This window comes from Lemur catta, chromosome 1, assembly GCF_020740605.2.
Source record: "Lemur catta isolate mLemCat1 chromosome 1, mLemCat1.pri, whole genome shotgun sequence".
Taxonomy (NCBI): domain Eukaryota; kingdom Metazoa; phylum Chordata; class Mammalia; order Primates; family Lemuridae; genus Lemur; species Lemur catta.
The window spans coordinates 78,626,864-78,649,226 of record NC_059128.1 but is presented as its reverse complement, the minus strand read 5'-3'; the positions used below and the strand labels follow the sequence as shown (position 1 = coordinate 78,649,226).

Sequence of the window (22,363 nt, the reverse complement as noted above, 5' to 3'; positions counted from 1 at the left end):
CCAATCAGGACCCGACGGGCGGGGACCGTCACCCGTCTCCTAGTGCGCGACGCCGAGCTAGGTTAGAGAGAGGGACTTTCCCGTTTTCAGTTTCCCTTTCTCGTAAGTCCCGTGGTGCTCCGCAAGGCATGGCCGGACTGGGTGGATTTGCCGTCTGTAAATGCGCGCTCTCCGATCTGGGGTGCACACCCGAGCCTGGCGCTCGCGGCGTTTGTCCTAGGACTTAAGGCTTGAAGCGCCTTCCTCCAGCGCCCTCGCTCTGCACATTGGCGCCAGAGTTGCTACGGGACTGGGCGAACGGTGCCCCAGCCTGGCCTGCGCTTTTCATTCGAGAAAACGGGAGCCCAGAAGGATGAAGAGCGTTGAACAGTTCCTGGCAGAGCTAGAACTTCGGTTTTTAACTACAACTCGGGAATACGCTGCATGGTTTCCTGATTCTCTGGGCAAGAAAACTAGTCCCAGGAACCGCGAGGCCCCCGGAGCACAGCTCAGAGAACCGTCTAGAGCGAACTAGAAGCTTTCTTCTTGAATTCCTTCAGGGAAAAGTTTCATTTTGGAAAGTTCTGTGCCAAAAAGTTCCTCCCTATATCCTAGCTTTTGTTTAGGTAATTTGCTTTGTTCTGTTGATTTGTGGGAAAAAGAAAACAATCACTCACAGTAAAAGCAGTAACTGTTTGCTTAGAGCTTTAAAGCTCCCCCAACCCTTCAGGTCCATAATTCCCTCAGAGTTACCACCCTAGAACAGCGCCTGGCGCCTAGTAGGTACTCCACAGCTGAATGAGTAAATACAGAAATAAACTCTAGGGTTAAAATTACGCCATTCATTTTATGGATAGGGAAAACAAAAGCTAAGAGCGTGGAATTCAGACACTGTCCTGATTGCATTGGCATTCCTGCTTTAGACACCAGAAGACAAAGGGCTCCGCAATTTCAGCGAGAGTTTGGATTGCATCAGCCCTGGGCCCAGCCAAGAGAGTTAAACCCAGTGACTCTAAGAGTGTGACAATGACAGGCAGACTCACTAAGAAAACCTACACCCTAAAGACATCATAAGTAAGGTGCTGCCATTTTGTGGCCGCCAAATCCACAGATCTTTTCTGAGTGGAACTGTGAGAAGAGGAAGTGGACCATCAGGAGGCGGAGGGGCAAAGATCTTGGAAATCACCGGGGTTTTCTGTTGAAAGGAGTTGCATTGTGCATCCCCAAGGAGCACAACAAATACTTTATGGGTTTCTTTTACATATGTTTCTACTTTTAATAATCCCTATTGTGGAGGCCTTGTCTAAACTAGAGAAAATAGAATGTTTTCCATAGACTTAATGAAATGAGATAATGCACAGAGAAAGCCTCGCACAGTGCCCAGCAAAAATGTTCTATAATGTTTAATAAGCACTATAATTATTAATGTTACTTAGCTAGTTTTCCTACCAGGCCTTTCTATGACTCTGAAATATAAGAATAATTGTTATTCATAAAGCTATGAGTTGGCACTCCCGTCTCCACCCCAACTCATGACTTTTTAAAGCTCATTTAAGGTTTGAAATGTTTGTATTGAATTGTACTAGAAAATGTTAGTATTGAGTTGAACTAGAAGAGTGCTTTAGGATTATAGGAAGAGAGAGGGCTATTTTTTGCCTCTTGTTCCTTGTTTACTACATCAAAGAAAAATAATAAATTTAAAACTTATTAAAGATTGATTCTGACTCATTCACTTAGAAAACCAATTTAAAAAGCAATAAAACACAGTGAAAACAGAGAAAAGTCTATTTTTGGTTTTTCTTGTTGTTTTGAGACAGGGTCTAGCCCTTTGCCAGGACTAGAGAGCAGCAGTGTCATCATAGCTCACTGCATCTCCTGGGCATAAGGGATCCTCCTGCCTCAGCCTCCAGAGTAGCTGGGAGTACAGGTATGTGCTTCCACGCCACTAATTTTTCTATTTTTTTAAGAGTTGAGGTCTCACTGCATTTCTCAGGCTGGTCTTGAACTCCTGACCTCAAATGATTCTCCTGCCTCAGCCCCCCAAAGTATTGGGATTACAGATGTGAGCCACATGCCTGGCCTATTTTTCAGTTTTCCGTGTGTGGGGAATTACTGGATTATTTTTCTTGGATTTACCATCGAGAACATGTTTTGAATAGTGAAAGTGAAAATGAAATATCAAACTATTTTTTAAAAAAACAGGAACACTGTTTATGGAAGAAGGCAAATTTTGGAAATCTATAAACATGACAATTTAAAGTGTGAGCTCCCAATAGTGCAATTAACAGATGTAGGATTTTTTATGGGTTTTTTTTTTTTTTTTTGCCTATATGAATTTCTCTAACCTTTTTTTTTACAATGAACATTTGTTCAAAACTGTAAATGTTGGCAAGAATTTGGAAGAACTGGAACTCTCATACAGTTTTGGTGGGAATATAAAACAGTATAAACAATTTTGAAAACAGTTCGACAGTTTTTTAAAAAGTTAAACATACACTGGCCATAAGATTCATCTACTCCATGAAGGTATTTGCCCAAGAGAAAATGAAAGCATATGTCTACATAAAGACTTTGCATGCAAATGTTCACAGCAGCTTTATTTGTAATAGTGGAAAACTAGAAACCATCCAAACATCTGTCAACAGGTGAATGGATAAAAACATTGTAGTATATATCCATGCAATGGAATACTATCAGCAACAAATGAGGAATAACTATTGATACATACAACAACATGGATAAAACAATTATGCTGAATGAAAGAAGCCAGGCAAAATAGAGTATATACTACATGATTCTGTTTATAGAAAACTCTAGAAAAGGCAAACTAGTCTATAGTGACATAAAGCAGATGAGTGATTTCCAGGGGGTAAGAAGATCATGGAAGCATGAGGAAAATGGGGGTGATGGATATGTTCATTATCTTGAGATTGAGGATGGTTTCACAGGTGTGTACATATTTTAGAACTCACTGTATAGTCTAAGTATAATTTATTGTATGTCAATTGTAACTATTTAAAAGGACAAAGCTGGGTGCCATGGCCTGCACCTATAGTCCCAGCTACTCGAGAGGATCACTTGAGCCTAGGATTTCAAATCCAGCCTGAGCAATATAGCAAGACCTTCGTCTCTAAAAAACAAAACAAAAAAACCCTCCACAAACAGATACAAAAAAGGACAAACCCTAAACGCACAGATAACCTGTATTGTCAAACAAAAAAAGAATGAAATACTTGACCACAAAGGAAAAGAAGGATATTGAAGTGGGGAGAAAATAGGAATAAAGTTCAAATGAGTTGGTTTGCACCTGAGTGGATCTCAGTCAGCAGTTTTCTGAGATGGGTTCATCCAAACAGCTGGAAGAGCCAGGCCAATTAGCGAGGAGAGGTACAAGCATTGATAGGTTGTTTGTGCTGGACTCTGTCAAATGTTATGTCATTAATCCCTTGCTGTTCAAAGTGTGATCCATACATCACCAGTATCAACAACATGTAGAAGCTCTTAGAAATGCAGAGTCTTGGCCAGGCACAGTGGCTCACGCCTGTAATCTCAAGCAGTTTAGGAGGTTGAGATGGGAGGATCCTTTGAAGCCAGGCATTCAAGTCAAACTGGGTAACACAGTGAGACCCCATCTCTACAAAAAATTTTAAAAATTAGCTTGGCATGGTGACACACACCTGTAGTCCTAGCTACTAGGGAGGCTGAGGCAGGAGGATTGCTTGAGCCCAGGAGTTGGAGGCTGCAGTGAGCTATTATCTCTCCATTGTACTATACTCCAGCATGGGTGACAGAGCAAGATCTTGTTTCAAAAACATAAAATAAGAAATGCAGAGTCTTGGGCCCATCCCAGACCTACTAAATCAGACTCTTCCTTTTAACAACATCACAGGTGATTAATATGCATATTAAAGTTTGTGAATCTGAGTGATTCATATGCATACTAAAGTGTGTGAAGCTGCTGACCCAAACTACTTAACAACCTAGGTGAGTGTTATTTTCATTTACAGCCAAAGAGTCTTGACTCAAAGAGGTAAGCTATTTCCCACATTTGCAATGAGTTGGGATTTAAACACTGGTCCACCTAATTGTAAAGGCCTCATTCTTTCCACTAGAAAAATCACTTTGGGCACTTTTTTTCCTTCCCTTGCTATGTTGTTCATGCTGGACTCCTGAGCTCAAGGGATTCTCCCGCCTCAGCCTCCTGAGTAGCTGGGACTGTAGGCAAGCACCACCACACTGGTTCACTTTGGGCACTTTCTGAGAAGGGGTTCATACGAAGATGCAATTGGGAGGCGTGGAGACCAGGGCAAGGATAGAGGCATATGAGAAGGTGAGGGGAAGTAGATACACGGGAACCAGCACCAAGATGTGTGGTATTTTTTTTTAACTGACATTTTTTTCTGTCTACAAAAGTATATGTGCACATGACAGAAAACCGGAACATACTAAAAGCTATAAAGAAGAAAATTAAAACCACCAGTAATCCTACAAGCCAGAGATAACCATTACTAAATGGTACAATTTAAGGAATTTGAAGATTATTGCCTTCTAAAAAGTACCTGCTGGTTAGATCTGTTCCAGGATTGGAAATCCTCTGTCTTTTGTGTTAATTCTATTAAATTCAGCAAATGTTGGTTGAGTGCAGGCTTTGTGGTAAATGTAAGCACTGTAAGGTATCCAAAGGGAAGAAGACACCAGAACTTGCCCACCAGGAGATTCCAATCTGGAGTTAAAATTAGTCCAATAATTAATATATGAGCTCCTACCTAAGGTGTTCATGCTGATTATTCAGTCTTGAGAGCTGTTCCATAAAGGGAAACAGGCTCAAAGGAAATAGAACACAAACAGGAAGTTTTTTTTATTGGCAGTTACTAAGTGCGTTGAAGGAAAAAAAAAAATCTCAGAAGATCCACATGAGGTAAGTACTGTTATTCTTATTTGGGGGAGAGTAAATGGGAGACAAAAGTTGAGAAAGTTGAAGTATCTGGTTGGCAGGGGATCTGTCTGCCTCACAGCTTGTGTGTAACCACTGTACTCCATCAACTGCCAATTTTTTCTATTGGGAAAATTATACAAACTTGATGTAAAAAAATAATCAAGCAGTACAGAAGCATAAAATGCTAATTTCTCCCACATCCTCTCTTAGTAATAACCACAATTTTAAAGTATTTTTCATCCTTAATTATAAGCCCAATAAATAAATGTATGACCATTGTAAAAATGCAAACAATTAGAGGTCTATCAAGTAAAAGTGAAAGTTGCCCTCATCTGTCTCCTCCCATCTTATTCTCCTCCCCTCAGAAACCATTGTTAAGTTTTGGTGCATATCCATCCATGGATATATATTGATATATTGTATATAGTTTGGAAGGTGGGAGTTTTAAAATTGTATGCTACAAAGACTGTTATTGTAGTTTGTTTAGAACACAATGCCCACTGAAAGCATAAAAGGGATCAGAAGTGGCATCAGTTGTCAACTTGGGTGGAGAAATGGATTGGTGAAGTGAAGCCCTTTTTTAACTGTGTGGGGGCCACAGGACAGCCCCAGACGCCAAGAATTGGGCATGGTCCCTGGGGAAAATGGTATCCAGTTACTAACTTACTGGCACACCCTTCTTTAATGGGTGTTTCCCCCTTGTCAGTATAATACTTGGGTCTTCATCTTAGTTCCTACTTAAAACTGCAGAATTCTAACTGGGATATTTTCTATCTTGCCTTGGATTCCATGCAGCACTATTAAAAATCAAAATTGTCCTCCAAATACTTGTTTTCCCTTTCGGCAAATTCTCCTCAGCCGTGCTTCCCACTTTCCATCTTGCTGAGCTGGCACTTGCCTCTGGTCAGCTGGTGTATGTGGTCCTTTCTTACTGTCCCCTAGTACTGTTCCAATTGCATCAAGTCAGGTGCTCTCTACTCTCTGGTATTTTGGACCTTGCTAAACTCTTTTCCTAAAAGAGAACTGTGACAAAACCAGGAAGAATTACTTACTAGAGAATCAGCAATTTAAAACAAAACACATAGTACAAAATTGTGAGGGATGTGTATACAAGATCCCTTCATGTACACAGGAGGAGCAGGCAGGGTACAAAGAGGCAGCCAGTAGAGAGCTTGGTGGGCTTGTGATCCTTCTTTATTTCATTATTTATTATCATTGTTGTCACTATTATTGTTTTAACTACGCATCAACTTGCCATAAATGAGTTTGCTAAAAGACAATTTAGCAACATTAGCCAAAAATTTATTTATCTAACAAACCATGATAGCAAAGCCTGAGGTGGGACTGCTCCTCTGCTTTCTGATGCCCTGCAGCTGTAAGTGGGTGAGGCACGTCCCAGAAGCCAGGCCAGGACAGGTGGGAGGTGGCTCAGTGACCATATTACTCAGTTTAATGAGAGGAAGGGGAGGTTCCACAAAATTGGGATCATTTCATATGTATTTACTGAACTTGCTTATTTTCACTTAATAAAATACCATTGATATTTTCCATGACATTATATACAGAATTGTCTTCCAGTTATTAACATTTTTAGACTTTTCTCCATATTGTATCTGTGGTAGGCAGAATAATGCCCCCCCCCCCCCCACCAAAAGATGTCCATGTCCTAATCCCTGGAACCTGTGAATATGTTACCTTACATGGCATAAGGGATTTTGTAGATGTGATTAAGGTTAAGGACCTTGAGGTGAGGAGATTTTCAGGGATTGTTTGGGTAGGACCAACGTAATCACATGGGTCCTTAAAAGCAAAGGACATGTCCCTGACTGTGGTCAGAGGGAGATGTGACTACGGATGATGGTTGGAGAGATGCAACATGCTAGCTTGGAAGATGAAGGAACAGGTCGTGAATCAAGGAATGCAGGCAGCCGTTAGAAGCTGGAAAAGGCAAAAACAGGGATTCTCCCCTAGAGCCTCCAGAAAGTAATGTCACTTTGCTGATGCCTTGAGTTTAGCTCCATGAGGCTTGTGTTGGACTTCTGACTTATAGAACTATAACATGATAAATTGTGTTGTTTTAAGCCACCAAGTTCGTTGAAATTTGTTACAGCAGCAACAGAAAACCATTTCAGCCCCCTTTCCCAGAATCATGCACATTTGGGCCTTGGTTACCAAGAGCTGAGTTCATTGTAAATATTTGCCTTTTCAAAGTCAAGTTTACATTTTGGTTAACCAGACTGTGGCCACACAGAACATTTTGGGTGCACTCATGTTGAAGGCAGGATATCATCAGTTCTGCAGCTGAGGGGTAGGAGTTTTGCTGAAGCCTTGAGTGGTCAGGAGTCCTGGGCCTCCCCTCCTATCACTGCCCCCAATGAGGCCCACTCAGCCCCAGTGAGGTGGGCTCAGCACACCATGTGAGAACGACAAGTCTTAGCCCCACTGGCACTGCCATTTCTGGGCCATTTCCCAGATGCCACACTCCAAATGGGCCAGACCACTCGTGTTCTACCTACTGTTGCCAGTGTTAAAAAGGGAATGAGAATAATAAGAGGGATCTCTATCCCCCAAGACAAATATATCCCAAAGGTTTGGCTTCCTTCTGTTACTGATTTCGGCACTTGTCCCTGAGGCCGCATCAGAAGAATGAGGACAAATGGTTTGAGAAGAAGGAAAGAGAAGTGTATTAATTTGTTGGCAAATGAGGAGGTTGGTAGACTCCTGTCTTAAAGTACCAACGTCCTGCCTCTGAGCAGAAATACAGAGTTTTTAAAGGGGAGCTTTTCAGCTACAAGCTATTGCTGTCCAGTTATAGTCGATGGTTCTGATTCATCCCATCTTGGTTAATGCTAAGACAATCTGATGACCTCCACCCAGACAATTCCCTTGAGCCATCTCCTGTGGCACAAAGAACAAAGGACACTCCCCTGCCTCTTCCAACCACTGGCCTGAGGCAGAGATGCAGGTTTTAGTTCTCAAAAAGGGTGAGAGGGTTTTGAAGAGACAGAAAACATTTTTATACCTTTTTAGGCCATTCTCTCTGTTACACCAGTAGCTCCTCAGCACTGGGCTTGCACTGGGGAAAGTTCCTCCTCTGAGGAGCTCATACACTCTGGTTTATAGATCTGAAAATAGATTAGGATAGACCAGGAACAGTGGATCACACCTGTAATCCCAGCATTTTGGGAGGCCAAGGTGAGAGGATCACTTGAGGCCCGGAGTTTGAGGTTGCAATGAGTTACGATCATATCACTGCACTCCAGCCTGGATGACAGACAAGACCCTGTCTCAAAAAAAAAAAAAATAGATTATGATACCAGGAAACTGACTCTACCTGGAGACATTAAGAAGGAGCCTGCAGAGGGCCTTGATGCCAAGGAAAAGAACATGAACTTTATCCTTTAGACTGTGATGCAGGTGCCAACAGAGGTGGATCTTTTTTTTTCCTTGTTTGTTGTTTGGGCATTTTTTTTGTTTGATATTTTAAAAAGCTTTTCCACATAGCTTTATTTTTTTCTAACTATAAAATTCATGGCCATTATGAAAAGTTCAGACAATATAGGTAAGAATAAAGATAATTATTTAACTCACCTGTTATTCTTCCAACCAAAGATAACCACTACTAATGCAATTATGTTTTTTCTCAGACTTTGTCTATTCATATATAGATATAAATATATGTTTACAAAGATGTAATAATTTTGCATATATTTCTCTGCAAACTGCTTATTTTATTTTATTTTTTTATTTTATTTATTAATTTTTTTTGAGACAGAGTCTCTCTCTGTTGCCTGGACTAGAGTGCCGTGGCATCAGCCTAGCTCACAGCAACCTCCAACTCCTGGGCTCAAGTGATCCTCTGCCTCAGCCACCTGAGTAGCTGGGACTTCAGGCATGTGTCACCATGCCCAGCTAATTTTTTCTATATATATTTTTAGCTGTCCATACAGTTTCTTTCTATTTTTTAGTAGAGACGGGGTCTTGCTCTTGCTCAGGCTGGTCTCAAACTCCTGACCTCCAGTGATCCACCCACCTCGGCCTCCCAGAGTGCTAGGATTACAGGCGTGAGCCACCGCGCCTGGCCAACAATGGATTTTAAATTTCCCTATAAGACCAGGTGTGGTGGCTCACGCCTGTAATCCTTGTACTCTGGGAGGCCAAGGCTGGAGGATTGCTTGAGCTCAGGAGTTCAAGACCAGCCTGAGCAAGAGGGAGACCTCATCTCTACTAAAAGTAGAAAAAAATTGGCCGGGGGGGGGGGGGGTTGTGGTGCCTGCCTATATTCCCAGCTACTCGGGAGGCTGAGGCAGAAGGATCGCTTGAGCCCAGGAGTTTGAGGTTGCAGTGAGCTATGATCACTCCCAGTGCACTCTAGCCCAGGCGACAGTGTGAGACTCTCTCTCTCAAAAAAAAGAAAAAAATCCCCATAAAAGAGAAACAGTTCTTAGCTGTTTTATGTAGCAAATATAAACATTTCCAATGTTCCAATTCTTTTATCTAATCCAACAATTCTATTTGCCTATCTATACTTCTTATTCTATAGGAAGCTCTAAGAGGCTGGGGGAAGCACCTGTTTTATTCATGGCTGTACTCCAAGCCTAGAACGGTCTTAGCTTAGTTAAACTTAGCATAATTAAACTATGGCAAGAAAGCTAGAAAATCTAGGGGATCAGTAGACATATGAGACTTCAGGCAAGTGTACAAAAGTGCACAAAAGCCACTAGGTCCCAAGTGAAACTTCAAACAGCCAGGGCAGGACTGTGATCTTAAAGACTGAACCCTGGGCCACCTGCTTTCGATACAGGAAGTCCCTTCAGAATGAAAATCTACATGCAGCAAATGTTTCTCATTAAGACCTGGTCTCTGTGACAACCTAATGAATCACTTCTGGAGCACTGAAGTTCACCATTTGGTCCTTTTGTTAATAATGCCAAAGTAAGTTATTAGGAAGTTCTTGAGAGACACAGCTGTATAACATTACCTGAACCCAATTCAGATGTTTGAAAAGTTTTTCAGTAACTTTCCAGCTACTTAAACACACACAGTTCTGGCCTACAGCAAAATTTTGAAACAAATATTTTCTTTTAAAGGCACCAAGAATCATGGTGTTATAACCATGGCAGTAGGTCCCTAACTTGAAATTTTGTTGTAGAGAAATTAGGTTAGTTTTTATTTTTATTCAGAAGTTCTACAAAGGCATGAGTGTTTCAGCTGAATACAGGATGTGGGCGCAGAACCTAGGATTGTTTGGGGGTTAGATGAGGCTCAGGAGGGTCTTGGGTTTTACTTGCCAGTAGTAGTGATACCTGGTTTTTGTTTTTGTTGATTGATTTTTACTCCTGAGCTTCTGGACCAGTTTTCCATTAGAGCAACCAAGAAGATATAAGATTGTGTATCTCATGCAAAAGTGTTTTTACATTGAAGATCTGACTTCTAAATTCACAGAAGTCCCTTATCAGTTGGAGCTAGGTGGCGGACTTAGGCTCACATGACCCAGTGAGGGTCAGCATCACCAGTGGACTTGAGGGAGCCTCAAGTGTGCTGCCCTGAAGCACCAAGAACCTGGTTGCTAGGCGTCCTCCTCAGGGGCCACCCAGGGCTTTCCTACCCAGTTTTCTTAGAGCAAAACCTAGGGATTAAATGAAATGCAACTTCACAAAGTTCCTATGAAGGGTGTGGACAACAAGGATCCTCTTTTTAAAGATCTGCCCTCCCCCCAAGTATTTATCAATCCCAATAAACTAAACTCACAACCTTGGATGGTTAAAAATGCAGCTTATCTCTCTTCTCTGTTCAAGGGTTTTCTTTGTCATTAGATTATGTTCTCATACTTCTACTAGGACCCAGTGGTTGGGGGATGCTGGTCCTTTAACAAGTGAGCAGGGGAGGAGCTGAGAGTCTTAAAGCCAGGAGCAGCAAGCAGGTCCTGGCCCAGGCTGCCATGGCGAACCTGAACCTAAGCCGAAGGGAGGGCAACAGTCGGGCAGTAGGTGTCAGCAACGACACGTCACCAAGCACAGATGGTGGCTGGTAGTGTCCGGTGTGGGCAGTCTTCTCTGCTGACTCCTAGCCCTGTCCCTCAATCCTGTCCCCTTGCAGGACAGCTCCCTAGAGCTGGGCTGGGGAGGCCGGAGGAGGGGGAAAGAGGGAGGAGGAAGGCGGGTGGGCGTTTATAGTAGTCTAAGAGCCCAGGGTCTTGCTCCCTGAGGCCTTGGGTCAATAATTCTCTGACCACCTTGCTGGGAGGAGACCATGGCTATTTTGGGGTGCCATGCCGTCTTTACTGACTAAGGAGAAGGGTATCTCTGGGTCTCTTCCCTGTCCCAGGTTTACCTTCCAGAGGCTGATAATGCTCTCTCACTGGAGGATGCAGCCAAGGAGGAAGTCCGCCAGCCTGCCAAGATGAAATGCCTTGAAGGTATCACCAAGCGGGCCATGGTGTCTAGATATAAAACCCTGGGCTGTGGAGGCTTGCTGGTCTGCCTCACACATGGGCTTGGGTGTCCAGAGTCACTGGTAGTACTCCAAATTTCTCACTTACTAGCTATATCATGTTGGGCAACTGAGATCACTTTTCTAAACCTTATTTTCCTCACCTACATAGTAAAATTATTGGTAACAGCTGAGACAGCCTCATACGACTGTTCAATGAACATACACATGTAAAGTACTTGGCACTCAGTAGGATTAAATTGCAATGAGTCGGGGCAGCTGGCACTTGTTCAGTTAAAGAGGCAACGGAAAGGGGTGTTGGGCGGAACAAACCAGGTGAAGAGGGGATGTGGAAAGTGAAGGTGTTTGGCACCTGCCAGGCTCCGTCTGGTTTAGAGGGGGTTGTTTGAGGGACCCTGGGGTAGGGAGGCTGAGCTGAACTCAGAGGATAGGAGGCTCCCTGTTCAAAGGTGGTGCTGGAGGTGGTTCATGAACAGAAGTGCCTTTGAGCAGCAGCCTCTCCAGACGAGACTCGTGTGCCCTCAGCCCCTGTATCACTTCCTCTTCAGGCCCACACTTAAACCAAAGGCCAGGCAAGACCTGCCGCCCTTTGGCTCCCAAGGAGGAACTGGTGTCTGCCTCCCAATTGGAGGAAGAGGAAGAGAATGAAGAGGAGGATCTGGATCCAGACCCGGAGGAGGAGGAGGAGGAAGAGAATGATCTTGGGGATCCAAATGTATTCAGCACTGTCCATAACACCCAGGTACTATGGCAGGAGGGGATGAGAGAAGGTTTGTCATCTGAGCTGTCTACAGCTCACAGGCTGTCGCTAAACATCCCTCTCTTCTCTACCCCCTTCTAAGACAGGTTTTGGATTAACACTTTCTATTTTAGACTTGAACCTGAGTTAGGGACTCTCTCCTTCCCTCTTTCCTGCTGTCTCCCTCTTAGTTTCTTTATTTATATTTTTATTTAAGTATTTAAAAACAAAATAGAGATGGGGACTTGCTCTTGCTCAGACTGGTCTCAAACTCCTGACCTCAAGTGATCCTCCTGACTCCGCCTCCCACAGTGCTAGGATTACAGGTGTGAGCTACCATGCCCAGCCTCCCTCTTAGTTTTTGATGCTGTCCTCACCTTAAGACCAGATCCTAGCAGGCCTGTATGTCACCCATAGGTGGTGGCCCTGCTGCTAGTGCTAAAGGTGAGTCATCTTTGCCTGGTCCTGGGCTTCTCTGTCTCAGCAGTCCATTCCTGGTATTTGTTCCCTTGGATTCCATGGCCAGTGGGGAGAGACAAGGATGTCCATGTAGAAATGAGGTGACTCAGACCCTCCTTGAACCTACTTCTAAGATACAGTAGTTCCTCCTTATCCATGGTTTCACTTCCCGCTGTTTCAGTTACCCATGGTCAACCATGGTCTGAAAATAGGTGAGTGCAGTACAAAAAGATATTTTGAGGGAGACTGCACTCACATTAACTTTCATTACAGTATATTGTTACAATTGTTCTACTTTAATTGTTAATCTTTTACTGTGCCCAATTTATAGACTGTCATATGTAGGTATGAAGAGGAAAATCATAGTATACTTAAGGTTCAGTACTATCCACAGTTTCAGGCCTCTACTGGGGGTCTTGGAAGGTATCCCCTCTGAATAACAGGGGACTACTGTACTAGTCTTATTTCTCCCAGAGGAAGGAGAGGGATCCTCACCCAGTTGACTTTGAATCTGACGAAGGGCCAAGCTGCCATTGTTCTGGGTGTTGGAATGGCTGGTCTTGCTGCCTCCTCCCACCTCCCCATGGATACAGGTAAATGTAGAAGACACCACAGGGGCCCATTCAAGCCTGTGTTTTCCTCCTGCCTGTTCCAGAGAGGTCTGCTCGGCTCCCCTGGAGTCAAGGACCGTGGTGTGCTGGGGATGTCATCTGCCTCCTTGCATTTTCTGTGGCAGGTGAGTCTACTACAGTCTCCGTCCTGTGAGAGGTGACGGGGGACTAAGGAAGATTCCATCCATTATGTTCAATCTACTCTTGACCCTGCTCTGGAGATAAAACACCCAAAATGAGGTGTGGGCATACTTGGTAAATGGCAGGGGTGGTGTGCCCAACGAGGAGCATGGATGGACAACTGGCTTTTCATATGAGAAAAAAGGACAAACTGGATCCCTACTTCTTACCTTACAAAATGTTTCAGCAGATGAGCAGCACTCAGCTCAGGGCTGGAAAGAGCACCTGCCCTTCCACTAACTGCATAATGGCCTAGGATAGAGGAATTCAAGGACCAGGAACTCCTGTAGGGAGAACTAGAAGGGAATTATAGCTGAGGAGGGCTTCAGGTGAGTCAGAAAAGGAAAGATGAGTACTGCCCCAGTGGCTGAAGACAAAGAGCCTGAGAGAAGACTGTTACAGAGAGGAGAGCGAGAGGTGTTGACTATCCAGATAGCGAGAAAAACTCATGCTTCCCACATTGTCTAGTCCCGAAGAGCTGTTTCCGAGGAGGTGACAAACCCAGCTGAAACAAGGGTGGGAACCACAGTCTGGTGCCCTCACAGCTGGCTTGAGAAGACACCCCCACCACCTCTGACACAGCAAAATGTTGGGTGAAGTTCTTGAAGGAAAAGGCAGTTGCGTCTATAAAAACAGGAAAGTTGCTGGGCATTAGCAGCAAGAGCAGCATTCTCTTGGTGGAGATGGCCTCTCTCAGACTCTTAATTCCTCTCGCAGACCCTGGACTACTTGTCGCCAATCCCTTTCTGGCCTACGTTTCCCAGTGCCAGCTCTCCAGCACGCCACTTTGGACCTCGACTGCACTCACCAGACCCATCGATCTTTTGTAGCCTGCCAACCTCGTGGCCCTCTAGGTTCAGGTACTGTTTTGGGGTGCTGGAAACTCCAGCATCAGGACAAGCTGAGTTTCTCCCTAGAGGTCTCAGGGGTGGGGGCCACTCCTACCAGATGTCACAGGAAAATACAGAAATTGACAGAACTCTGAGTCTAATCCTTTCTCCCTCATAGATGAGAAAATGAAGCTCCAGGGAGGTTAAACATTTATTTGAGATCAGCTAGCATGACAGAACTCAGAACTCCTGACAACCAGGCCAAAAGGTTTTCTGCTATACCAAGATTTCCTACAGCCAAATTTCAGGAAAATATATTGGAGGGGAATGGGAGGCCCTGTTGGGCTACGATTGTGATGTGTTAGGAGACTGACTTTGGGAAGGCACATAAAGAGAGGGTTCCTTTAGATGTCCACCTGAGCTTACCAGAGGCTGAGTGAATGGAGCAGGTGGGGAGCTGAGAGCTTCCCTTCACCCAGCCCAAGTTTCTTTTTAAGTCTTCCCAGTCACCTGACTCAGCTCCACCCTGAGCACCAACGGATCCTGCAGCAACAGCAGCATAGTCAAACTCGAAGGTAAAGCCTAGATGAGAAGGAGCAGGTTTGAGGGGGACATGTCTGCATGCTGGATGCTCCCTTGTGACCAGGCACCTCCCCCAAACCCCCTGCATGGCTAAGACTCTCCTACTGTTGCCCACCTCTGTGCCCACTCCCATCCTTCCCAGAGAGCTCCACTCCCTGTTCACCACTCCTGGGGAATTCTCTGTGGCAGGGGTCTAAAGGGTTGCTTGTCCTGGTTTGAAGTCCCCCAGCCAAGAAGCCTTGGTCTCAGCAGCCAGACCCCTATGCTAACCTCATGACCCAAAAAGAGAAGGACTGGGTGATAAAAGTGCAGATGGTTCAGCTGCAGAGTGAGAACCCTCACCTGGATGACTACTACTACCAGGTGAGCTCTGGGGTGCTCATCCCAGCCTCTGACCTTGGGGTCAAATGGGCCTGGACTTCCCAGGCCCTCTGACCCTCTCTTTGGCTCATGGAGGCCATGTCTTTTCAGGTGGGAGAGACCACCACTACAGGATAGGGTCAGTATTTTTAAAGTTGATATCTCAAGCTCATTTCTATTCTCCTACACTCCAGGCAGATTGGATTATTTACAGTTCCCCAAACACTCAGGTTTTATCTCCATTCTTTGCTGAAAAGTTTCCCTATTCACCCTGGAAATGTGGACTCTCTCAATTTTGTACACTTTTCTGGTCTTAGAAATATCTTGTTACAAATATGCATCTACTTACCTTTTATTTTTTTAGGTCTAAAACACAGGGATCTGATAAATAGATTCAATTTGTTGAACTAAATTGAACAAATGCTTCCAGGCATTGACTCATTTCCCCTTGCCTCCTACTCCCCTTTATTTATGGGGAAAGTCTTCATCCAACAGGTTTTTGGGTTGTCTAGGCTGTTTCATTTCCTCCTCAACATCCATGAGCCCCCTACCAAGGTCCCCACCTTTATCCTTTTCCTATTTACATTAGTGGGTTTTTTCCCCTTTCTTTCCACCAAGTTTCAGACACCCTCCTCTTTCTGCTAGGATCACTGAAAGTGAAATAGTTTTGTACTCTTACCTTCTTGGCATTACTTCTAAACAAATGAACCATATTCAAGTCCTTTTGACTCAGTCACTGGCTTTATTCTAGTTTGGTATTTCTCATCTTGACTTTAAGAAGATATTTGAGCAGCTAAGCAAATCCACAGAAGTATAAGACTGGCCAAGAGGCCAACTAACAAACATATCCATAGTGTTAGTTCTATACTGCAAGCTGCCAATGGTCTCCATACCATCAGATAATTTTGATTTTTGGAAAGCCCAGGTAGGATGACAAGATTAAAATGGGGAGGAGAAGGATAGGTAATATGAAGTGTGTATGAACTTGGAAGTGCAGAATATAGGAAGGTTGCAGATGCTAGAACAGGTTTACTTCCTGGCCTTCCACTTGGCTCTCTGCCCTGTCATCAGACCTGGTGGTGGTACCTCGGTCTTCAAGTATGTGATATAGGAATTCCAAGACAGGTGACATGGGGCCCAGGGTGCTTAAAACACTTTAGAATAACTGCTAAGAGGGCCAAAGGTGCTAGTATCATTTCTGGAATGAATGCTATAGGAGTGTGTTAAGAGGTTGCACTTGAGAACCTTAATGCTAAGTTCAGAAGATGAGTATAGGTTTCTTTCTTCTTTTTTTCTATTCCATGGACTCTCAGGAGTATTATCAGAAGCTAGAGAAGAGGCAGGCAGATGAAGAGCTACTTGGACGAAAGAACAAGGTTGAATTCCTCAAGCTGGTAACACCTTACATTCAGAAGGCAGAGGCTTATGAGTCAGGTAGAGCCAGGGCCAACCTGCTTCTTGGGTTGGGGATCTGGGTGGACACAAGGTGGAAAGAGGAGGGGAATATGTGTCTGACTCCTTTCATGCAGTGGTTCGAATTGAGGGTTCCCTGGGCCAGGTAGCTGTATCGACGTGTTTTAGCCCTCGCCGAGCTATTGATGCCGTACTCCATGGAACTCAAGAGCAGGTAGGAGCATGATCTTCTAAGAACCTTTTTTTTTTTTTTTTCTTCCCTGCCTGGGAGAAAGGTTTTGGAACACTTATGTTTGAATTGAGATTGTGACCTAAGAGTGAGGAAGAAGTGTGATCAGACTTCATGTCTAGTCTTTCCAGTTCAATTTCTAGCTAGTCAGTGGCCTGGGAGGCTGCTGTGGTGGCGGGCTGATAGCCTGGGATCTTGTCTCCTAGGATACAGGAACTGCAAGTAGCCAGAGGCTTCGGGTGTTATATCGAATTGAGAAGGTGAGATATCAGTTCTTTGGGGATGAGTTCCTAACTTACCTTTGAGAACAGGATGTCGCTCCAATTTACTCTTTCCATCCTCAAATTCACAGATGTTCCTTCAGTTACTAGCAATAGAGGAGAGCCAGAAGGATGGGCCTCCACAGCCCCGCTTCTCCAAGCTGCAGAGCAACCAGGTTGAGCAGCTTTTCCAGGCCTTAAAGACCCAGGAGCAGAACAGCCTGGAGTGAGTGTGGGAGGGTCCTGCCTCAACCCAGGAAGGGAAGGAGCAGCAAAGACACTGCCCTTGCTTCTGCCTTTCTTTTCTGGCACATGGCCCCCTTGTCTATGCAGAACTCTGAAAATGGTCTCATCCTTCCCTTGTAGGGAGGCAACAGATGGTTTCCTGCAGGTACTCTCTGTGAGGAAGGGGAAGGCCCTGGTGGCCCGGCTGCTCCCCTTCCTGCCCCAGGATCAGGCTGTTAGCCTCCTTCTGGCTATCATGCACCACCTGCCCCTCCTGGTCCGAAGGGACATGGCTGACCAGGTACTGCAGCACTGAGTAGAGAAGAGGATGGTCTCCAGGATGGGTTAGGGATCGTTCCTCCTCCCCACTCCCCACCCCACAGAGATGCCTGAGAAGGTACTGGGTAATGAGGGGTGCTGGCCCTGCCACTCTCAGGTGAGGAAGTTACAGAACAAACTATTATAGGAACAGTGGATTATATTCAGGTATGATGAACAAAAGAAAACAACAGGTGTATGATTGCACAGGTGAGTGTGCTATGGAGGTTTGAGAAAAGATAAGGACCCCCTGCTAAGTGTTGAGTCCCATATCTAATTTTCTTAGAGAAGGCACCTTAGAACAAGTGGATACTGGAAGGGCTCAGTGTTAGGGATGGAGTGTCACGAGTGGTGACGAGCCTGGTAAGTAACCTGATCAGGAAGGGGCCAAAGGCAGGTCAGCAAGGGAAGAGCCTTGGAGGCAAGGTAGGAGGAGGAAAAGTTGTAGTGGAGTTTGGGAGAGATGCTTACTGATCATCTTGCAGGCCCTACACATGTTGTTCAAACCTCTGGGCAAATGCATCAGTCACTTGACCTTCCATGAACTCCTCCAAGGACTTCAGGGTCTACTGCTGCTACCACCTGGCTCCTCAGAGCGGCCAGTCACTGTTGTGCTTCAAAATCAGGTAACACATTTGGTTGGCCTTTCTCTTTCCATATATGGCTTCCAGGTGGTATCACTGGTAAGGAATAAGTGAGGGAATATCTTTTCTCTCCACAAATCTTATCCTCTGCAGTGGTTCTCAATTTCTAGTGAGCATAGGATCACCTGGTGAGCTTATTAAATCTGGTTCCTTGGTCCCACCCACAGTCATCAGTAGGTCTGGGTGGGGCCCATGCACCTGCTTTTCTAACAAGCTCCCTGATTGCTGCTGCTGGTGTGAGCCTCCTGAGCAGAGGTCTCTGAACTTCTGGCTGCATGCCCCTTTTAGTAAGTTCTGAACCATACCACCCAAGTTTTTACAAATCACATACATGTAGCATATATATATATATATATGTATAATGTATAGACATGTAATATTAGGTACATAATAAATAAAATTTTTGAAGGATGAGACTCTAGATGTGAAAGTTCTAATATCATCATCCAATATCTCAGAGGATTATCTTGTGTAACCCACTCTGAAGACCTTTGCTTAAAGTAGTGCTTCTTAAAGTGCAGTCCACAGACTACCTGCCTCAGATTCCTGGATCCATTTCTAATCTACAGACTGATTCCTGAGGGTGGAGCCTAGAAGCATGCACTTTATCAGCTCTCCAAGAGTATCTTTTGGGAAGTTCAGAACAGTGATTCCTTTGGAAAGGTCTGAGTTCTTTGGCTAACCAGTGTAAAACCTGACAGCTCTTGTGGGTACTGGACTCTATCTATAAATGTGAACCTGCTCTTTAGTTGGGAAGATAGCAGGGCCCAGGAAGCACTGAACACCTAGGATGAACTCATTTTGCACTGGAATGTATATCACTTGCAGTTTGGAATATCTTTGCTCTATGCCCTGCTGAGTCATGGGGAGCAGCTGATATCCCTGGATTCTTCCCTAGAGGAACCAAACAGTGACCATACAGCTTGGTAAGATCATAAAGACCTTGTAAATACTATGTCAGTACCCATGAGATGTGCAGGCTGAGCCAGATGAGATTCCCTGGTGGCATATTCAAGTACTAGGGAAGAGATTACACAGAAAAAGGAGAAATAGGGTTGCAGCTGTTCCTTTTTTTTTTTTCTTTCCTACAGTGCCAACACAGTAATTAAAGGGACAAGTTTTAGGGTCAAACAGACCTAGATTTGAATTCTGGCTCTGTGACATGCTAGCAATATATCTTTGGGGCAACTTATGTTACCACTTAATCTGTTTATCTATAAACTAGAGATGATGGAACTAATGCCTTTAGAGTTCTTATAATAAAAGAGGAAGGAAAATGTATAAAGCACTAGGCATTGCCTGGCATATACCAAACATGCAAATGTTCCCTCTTAATTGCTACCTAGGGTAGGGAAATATGGTAGTGGCAGTGGAAGGATAATAAGAAAGGTTGGCTCCAAGTGTTACTTTCCTGCATAAATACAAATACGCTTATTTATGTTTATGCCCTCCAGGACAAATACGGTGGTTTTGATTGCCTGGGAGATAGCCCAAATGCCTACAGCCTCTCTGGCAGAACCCCTAAACTTCCCCAGCAACTTACTTCCCCTGTTCTGTCACCATGTGGACAAACAATTGGTTCAGCAGCTAGAGGCCAAGATGGAGTAAGTGATGGCAGAAACAAGGTCATAGCCCCTTGTTCAAACCCAATCTAGGTTCTGCTACTCCCCTCCCTACTTCTTTCAAACTATGAGCACAGAGGATCACATGCTTTTAGAAGTAGTTCTAGACACTCTGGCATTTATTACTGAGTAAAAAGTCTTGCCCAATTTAGGGCCCAATGGACCATTTCTTCAGCCAAACCTTTTAATTTATTCCCAGGTACTTTGGTAATTTATAGTGCTAAGCAATTTGAGGGCAAGAATTAATCAGAGAAACTGAATTATTCATTCAAAAAATATTTGAGGGACAACTATTTCAGGAAAGATGCATGAATAACAGGAAGGTCATCTCTGTCCTCAGAACTTACCAACTGCTAGAAAGAGCCAGTTAGCAACCAAGTCATACAAGTACTTGTAAAATGGAATTGTGTTTGCAGTTAACACTTGTTCTCTCTGTAGGCTTGCCTGGATCTATTGATCTGTTTGTTCTGGAATATGTATGTGTGTGAAGTTTAATCATCAGGCACTAGCTGTATGAGCTATGTCTACTGGGATCCAGAGAGTCTGAAGACACTTCTTATGCCTTGATACATTGGAGGACCTTACCCCTAACATTTTCATATCCTTCAAACATCTAAATGATGTGCTTAAAAATAAGGCATTGCATAATGTATAATTAAAGAGATAACAGAATGATGTGTTGGGACAAGGCCTTGTTGTACCTAACAAAAGTATAACCTTAGAAATTGCTTCACTGTTTTAACTTTTTACAGAGAGAAAACAGCCTTACTTGAGCTAAGAGGGCTGGATATAAATATTTCCCTTGTGATAGGAAGTGCTTGGTTCCATTTTGACAAACAAGGTCATGCATTTATCAACAAATAGTGGAGTGCCTCTTATGCACCAAGCAGTGTTTTAGGTACAAAAGTTACAGTGGTGAGCAACGCCAACGTCCCTGCTGTTTTGAAGCTTACATTCTGATTGGACAGGAACTGACACAAAATATCAAATAGTGATAAATACTGTGGTGAAAACAACAAAACTGAGTAATGAAAGACTAGAGTGGAGGGAACTGCAGATGGAATGGTACAGGAAGGCCTGTAAATAGAAGTTACGCTGAGGCCGAACTGTTCCCAACATGAGAAGAATGTGTTAAGAAGGTACTACCTTTCCAAAATGCCTACTCAACACCTTCTCTCACCTCAACCCCTTTGCTCGTCTTCTCTGCTTATACTTCTGAGGAAAATCTCCACCCCTTATTTACTCCATCTCTCTGCCTGTTACAATGGGTATTATTTGACTTCATTCAGATCCACACCCTCATGATGGATCCCGACTGTAAACCTTGGTCCATGGTACCAAGGAAATTGTACCACCCCAGAGCCTGTAAACAAATAATAGCACAATAAGAAGAGAGGTAAGGACTGAGTTCCAAGGGAGCAGGAGGCAGCTAGGCTAAGGCAAAGGAGAGTGCCCCTGCACGAGGCTTTCAAGTATTCTAGGCCTGGGGGCAAGGGTCGAGTGGCTTTGTGGAGCAGTTGGTACCGCCTCCCACCGGCAAGGAACGGAACAGGGCAGAGCCCGCCTAGCAGCCCCCGCGAGTCACGAGCTAGCATGAGAGCGGCGCGGCACACTGCGCATGCCCACGACGCATCAGGTTCCGGGCGCCTGGGTCGCAGGTGACCGGAAGGAACGGCCCGGCCAAGATGGCTGCGGAGGAGGGGGCTCGGGGCGCTCCTGCTGCTGGCAGTAGTGGCCGCCCCGCGGCCATGGAGCGGATTCTGCCCATGTTGTTGGTGTCGGTCCCCGCCGAGGCGATGGGGCAGCTGGGATCTCGGGCGCAGCTGCACAGAGAACAGGAGGCTCTAGGGAGCCTGACGGCTGCGGGCAGCCTCCAAGTGCTTTCCTTAACGCCTGGCGGCCGGGGCGGGGGTGGCTGTTGCCTCGAGGGCCCTTTCCAGCAGTAAGTGCTGAGGGAGACCAGGGCGGTGTGAGGGGAGTTTGGCGCTCCTTCCAGGTATATGGGTGGCGGGAGAGGGGTGACAGCTGCGGAAAACGCCTCAAGGGCAAGCCCGGTTCCTTCTCAGAACTTTTTCTCTAGCCGGAGGTGGAGCGCTCGCCTTGTTGCATTCCCACACCCCTGCGTCCCTGTTTTGGGTGGGCGGAGACGGTATCTCGCTTCTCTGCCGGCTGCCGCGAACCCGAAATGGATCCCAGCTTAGTCGCTGACTCTTTCGTTAAACGTAGGATGACACGGTGCCGAGTGTCACACCCATTTTCTTCTTTCAATTGAATCAGTTATAGATGATCCCCAGCTGACACCTAAACTTTGAAGCATTCTGATAACCTTTTTCTTGTCCTTGAAACGAATAGCGTTTTCCTTCACATACAGGCGTTCTTCAAGGACAGAGTTCCGTTTGTCCGTTCACTTATTCATTCAACAAATATTTATTATGTGCCTACTGTTACCTAGGAGAAGTGCCTAAAAAGTTGAGAGAGACACAATTCTTATATGTGAGACGCACATGATTTGGGAAGACAATT

The 22,363-nt window shown here is 44.8% G+C and overlaps 2 protein-coding genes across 6 annotated transcripts in view; both read left to right on the top strand.

Annotated features, from left to right (window-relative positions):
• The first annotated feature begins 10,865 nt into the window (after positions 1-10,865).
• PATL2 (PAT1 homolog 2) lies at positions 10,866-20,515 on the top strand. Of its 2 annotated transcripts, XM_045528075.1 has the most exons (16): positions 10,866-10,901; positions 11,243-11,333; positions 11,917-12,110; positions 13,222-13,302; positions 14,075-14,217; positions 14,685-14,762; positions 14,991-15,132; positions 16,443-16,563; positions 16,659-16,756; positions 16,978-17,031; positions 17,124-17,257; positions 17,398-17,557; positions 18,060-18,200; positions 19,047-19,144; positions 19,673-19,822; positions 20,279-20,515. In XM_045528075.1, the coding sequence occupies exons 2-16, from the start codon at positions 11,318-11,320 to the stop codon at positions 20,295-20,297; spliced, it is 1,629 nt and encodes a 542-aa protein (XP_045384031.1). In that variant the 5' UTR covers positions 10,866-10,901; positions 11,243-11,317; the 3' UTR covers positions 20,298-20,515. The 2 variants fall into 2 exon arrangements, 1 of the variants encoding a protein (XP_045384031.1); XR_006729399.1 differs by lacking the exons at positions 19,673-19,822; positions 20,279-20,515 and having other exon boundaries at positions 18,060-18,881; positions 19,047-19,073.
• Positions 20,516-21,504: 989 nt separating this feature from the next.
• SPG11 (SPG11 vesicle trafficking associated, spatacsin) overlaps positions 21,505-22,363 on the top strand; it is a 74,736-nt gene continuing 73,877 nt past the window's right edge. For all 4 annotated transcript variants that reach the window (XM_045528068.1, XM_045528070.1, XM_045528072.1 and 1 more), the window contains exon 1: positions 21,505-21,782. In XM_045528068.1, the coding sequence (XP_045384024.1) occupies positions 21,526-21,782 (257 nt within the window). In that variant the 5' untranslated portion in view covers positions 21,505-21,525. The remainder of the gene's footprint in view (positions 21,783-22,363) is intronic.

What these genes read in the sequence shown, in the direction of transcription:
- PATL2 (XM_045528075.1), top strand. An exon ending in TCGTGGCCCTCTAGGTTCAG is followed by an intron (nt 14,218 to 14,684) that starts GTACTGTTTTGG and finishes TTTCTTTTTAAG; the next exon opens with TCTTCCCAGTCACCTGACTC. An exon ending in CAGCATAGTCAAACTCGAAG is followed by an intron (nt 14,763 to 14,990) that starts GTAAAGCCTAGA and finishes CCTGGTTTGAAG; the next exon opens with TCCCCCAGCCAAGAAGCCTT.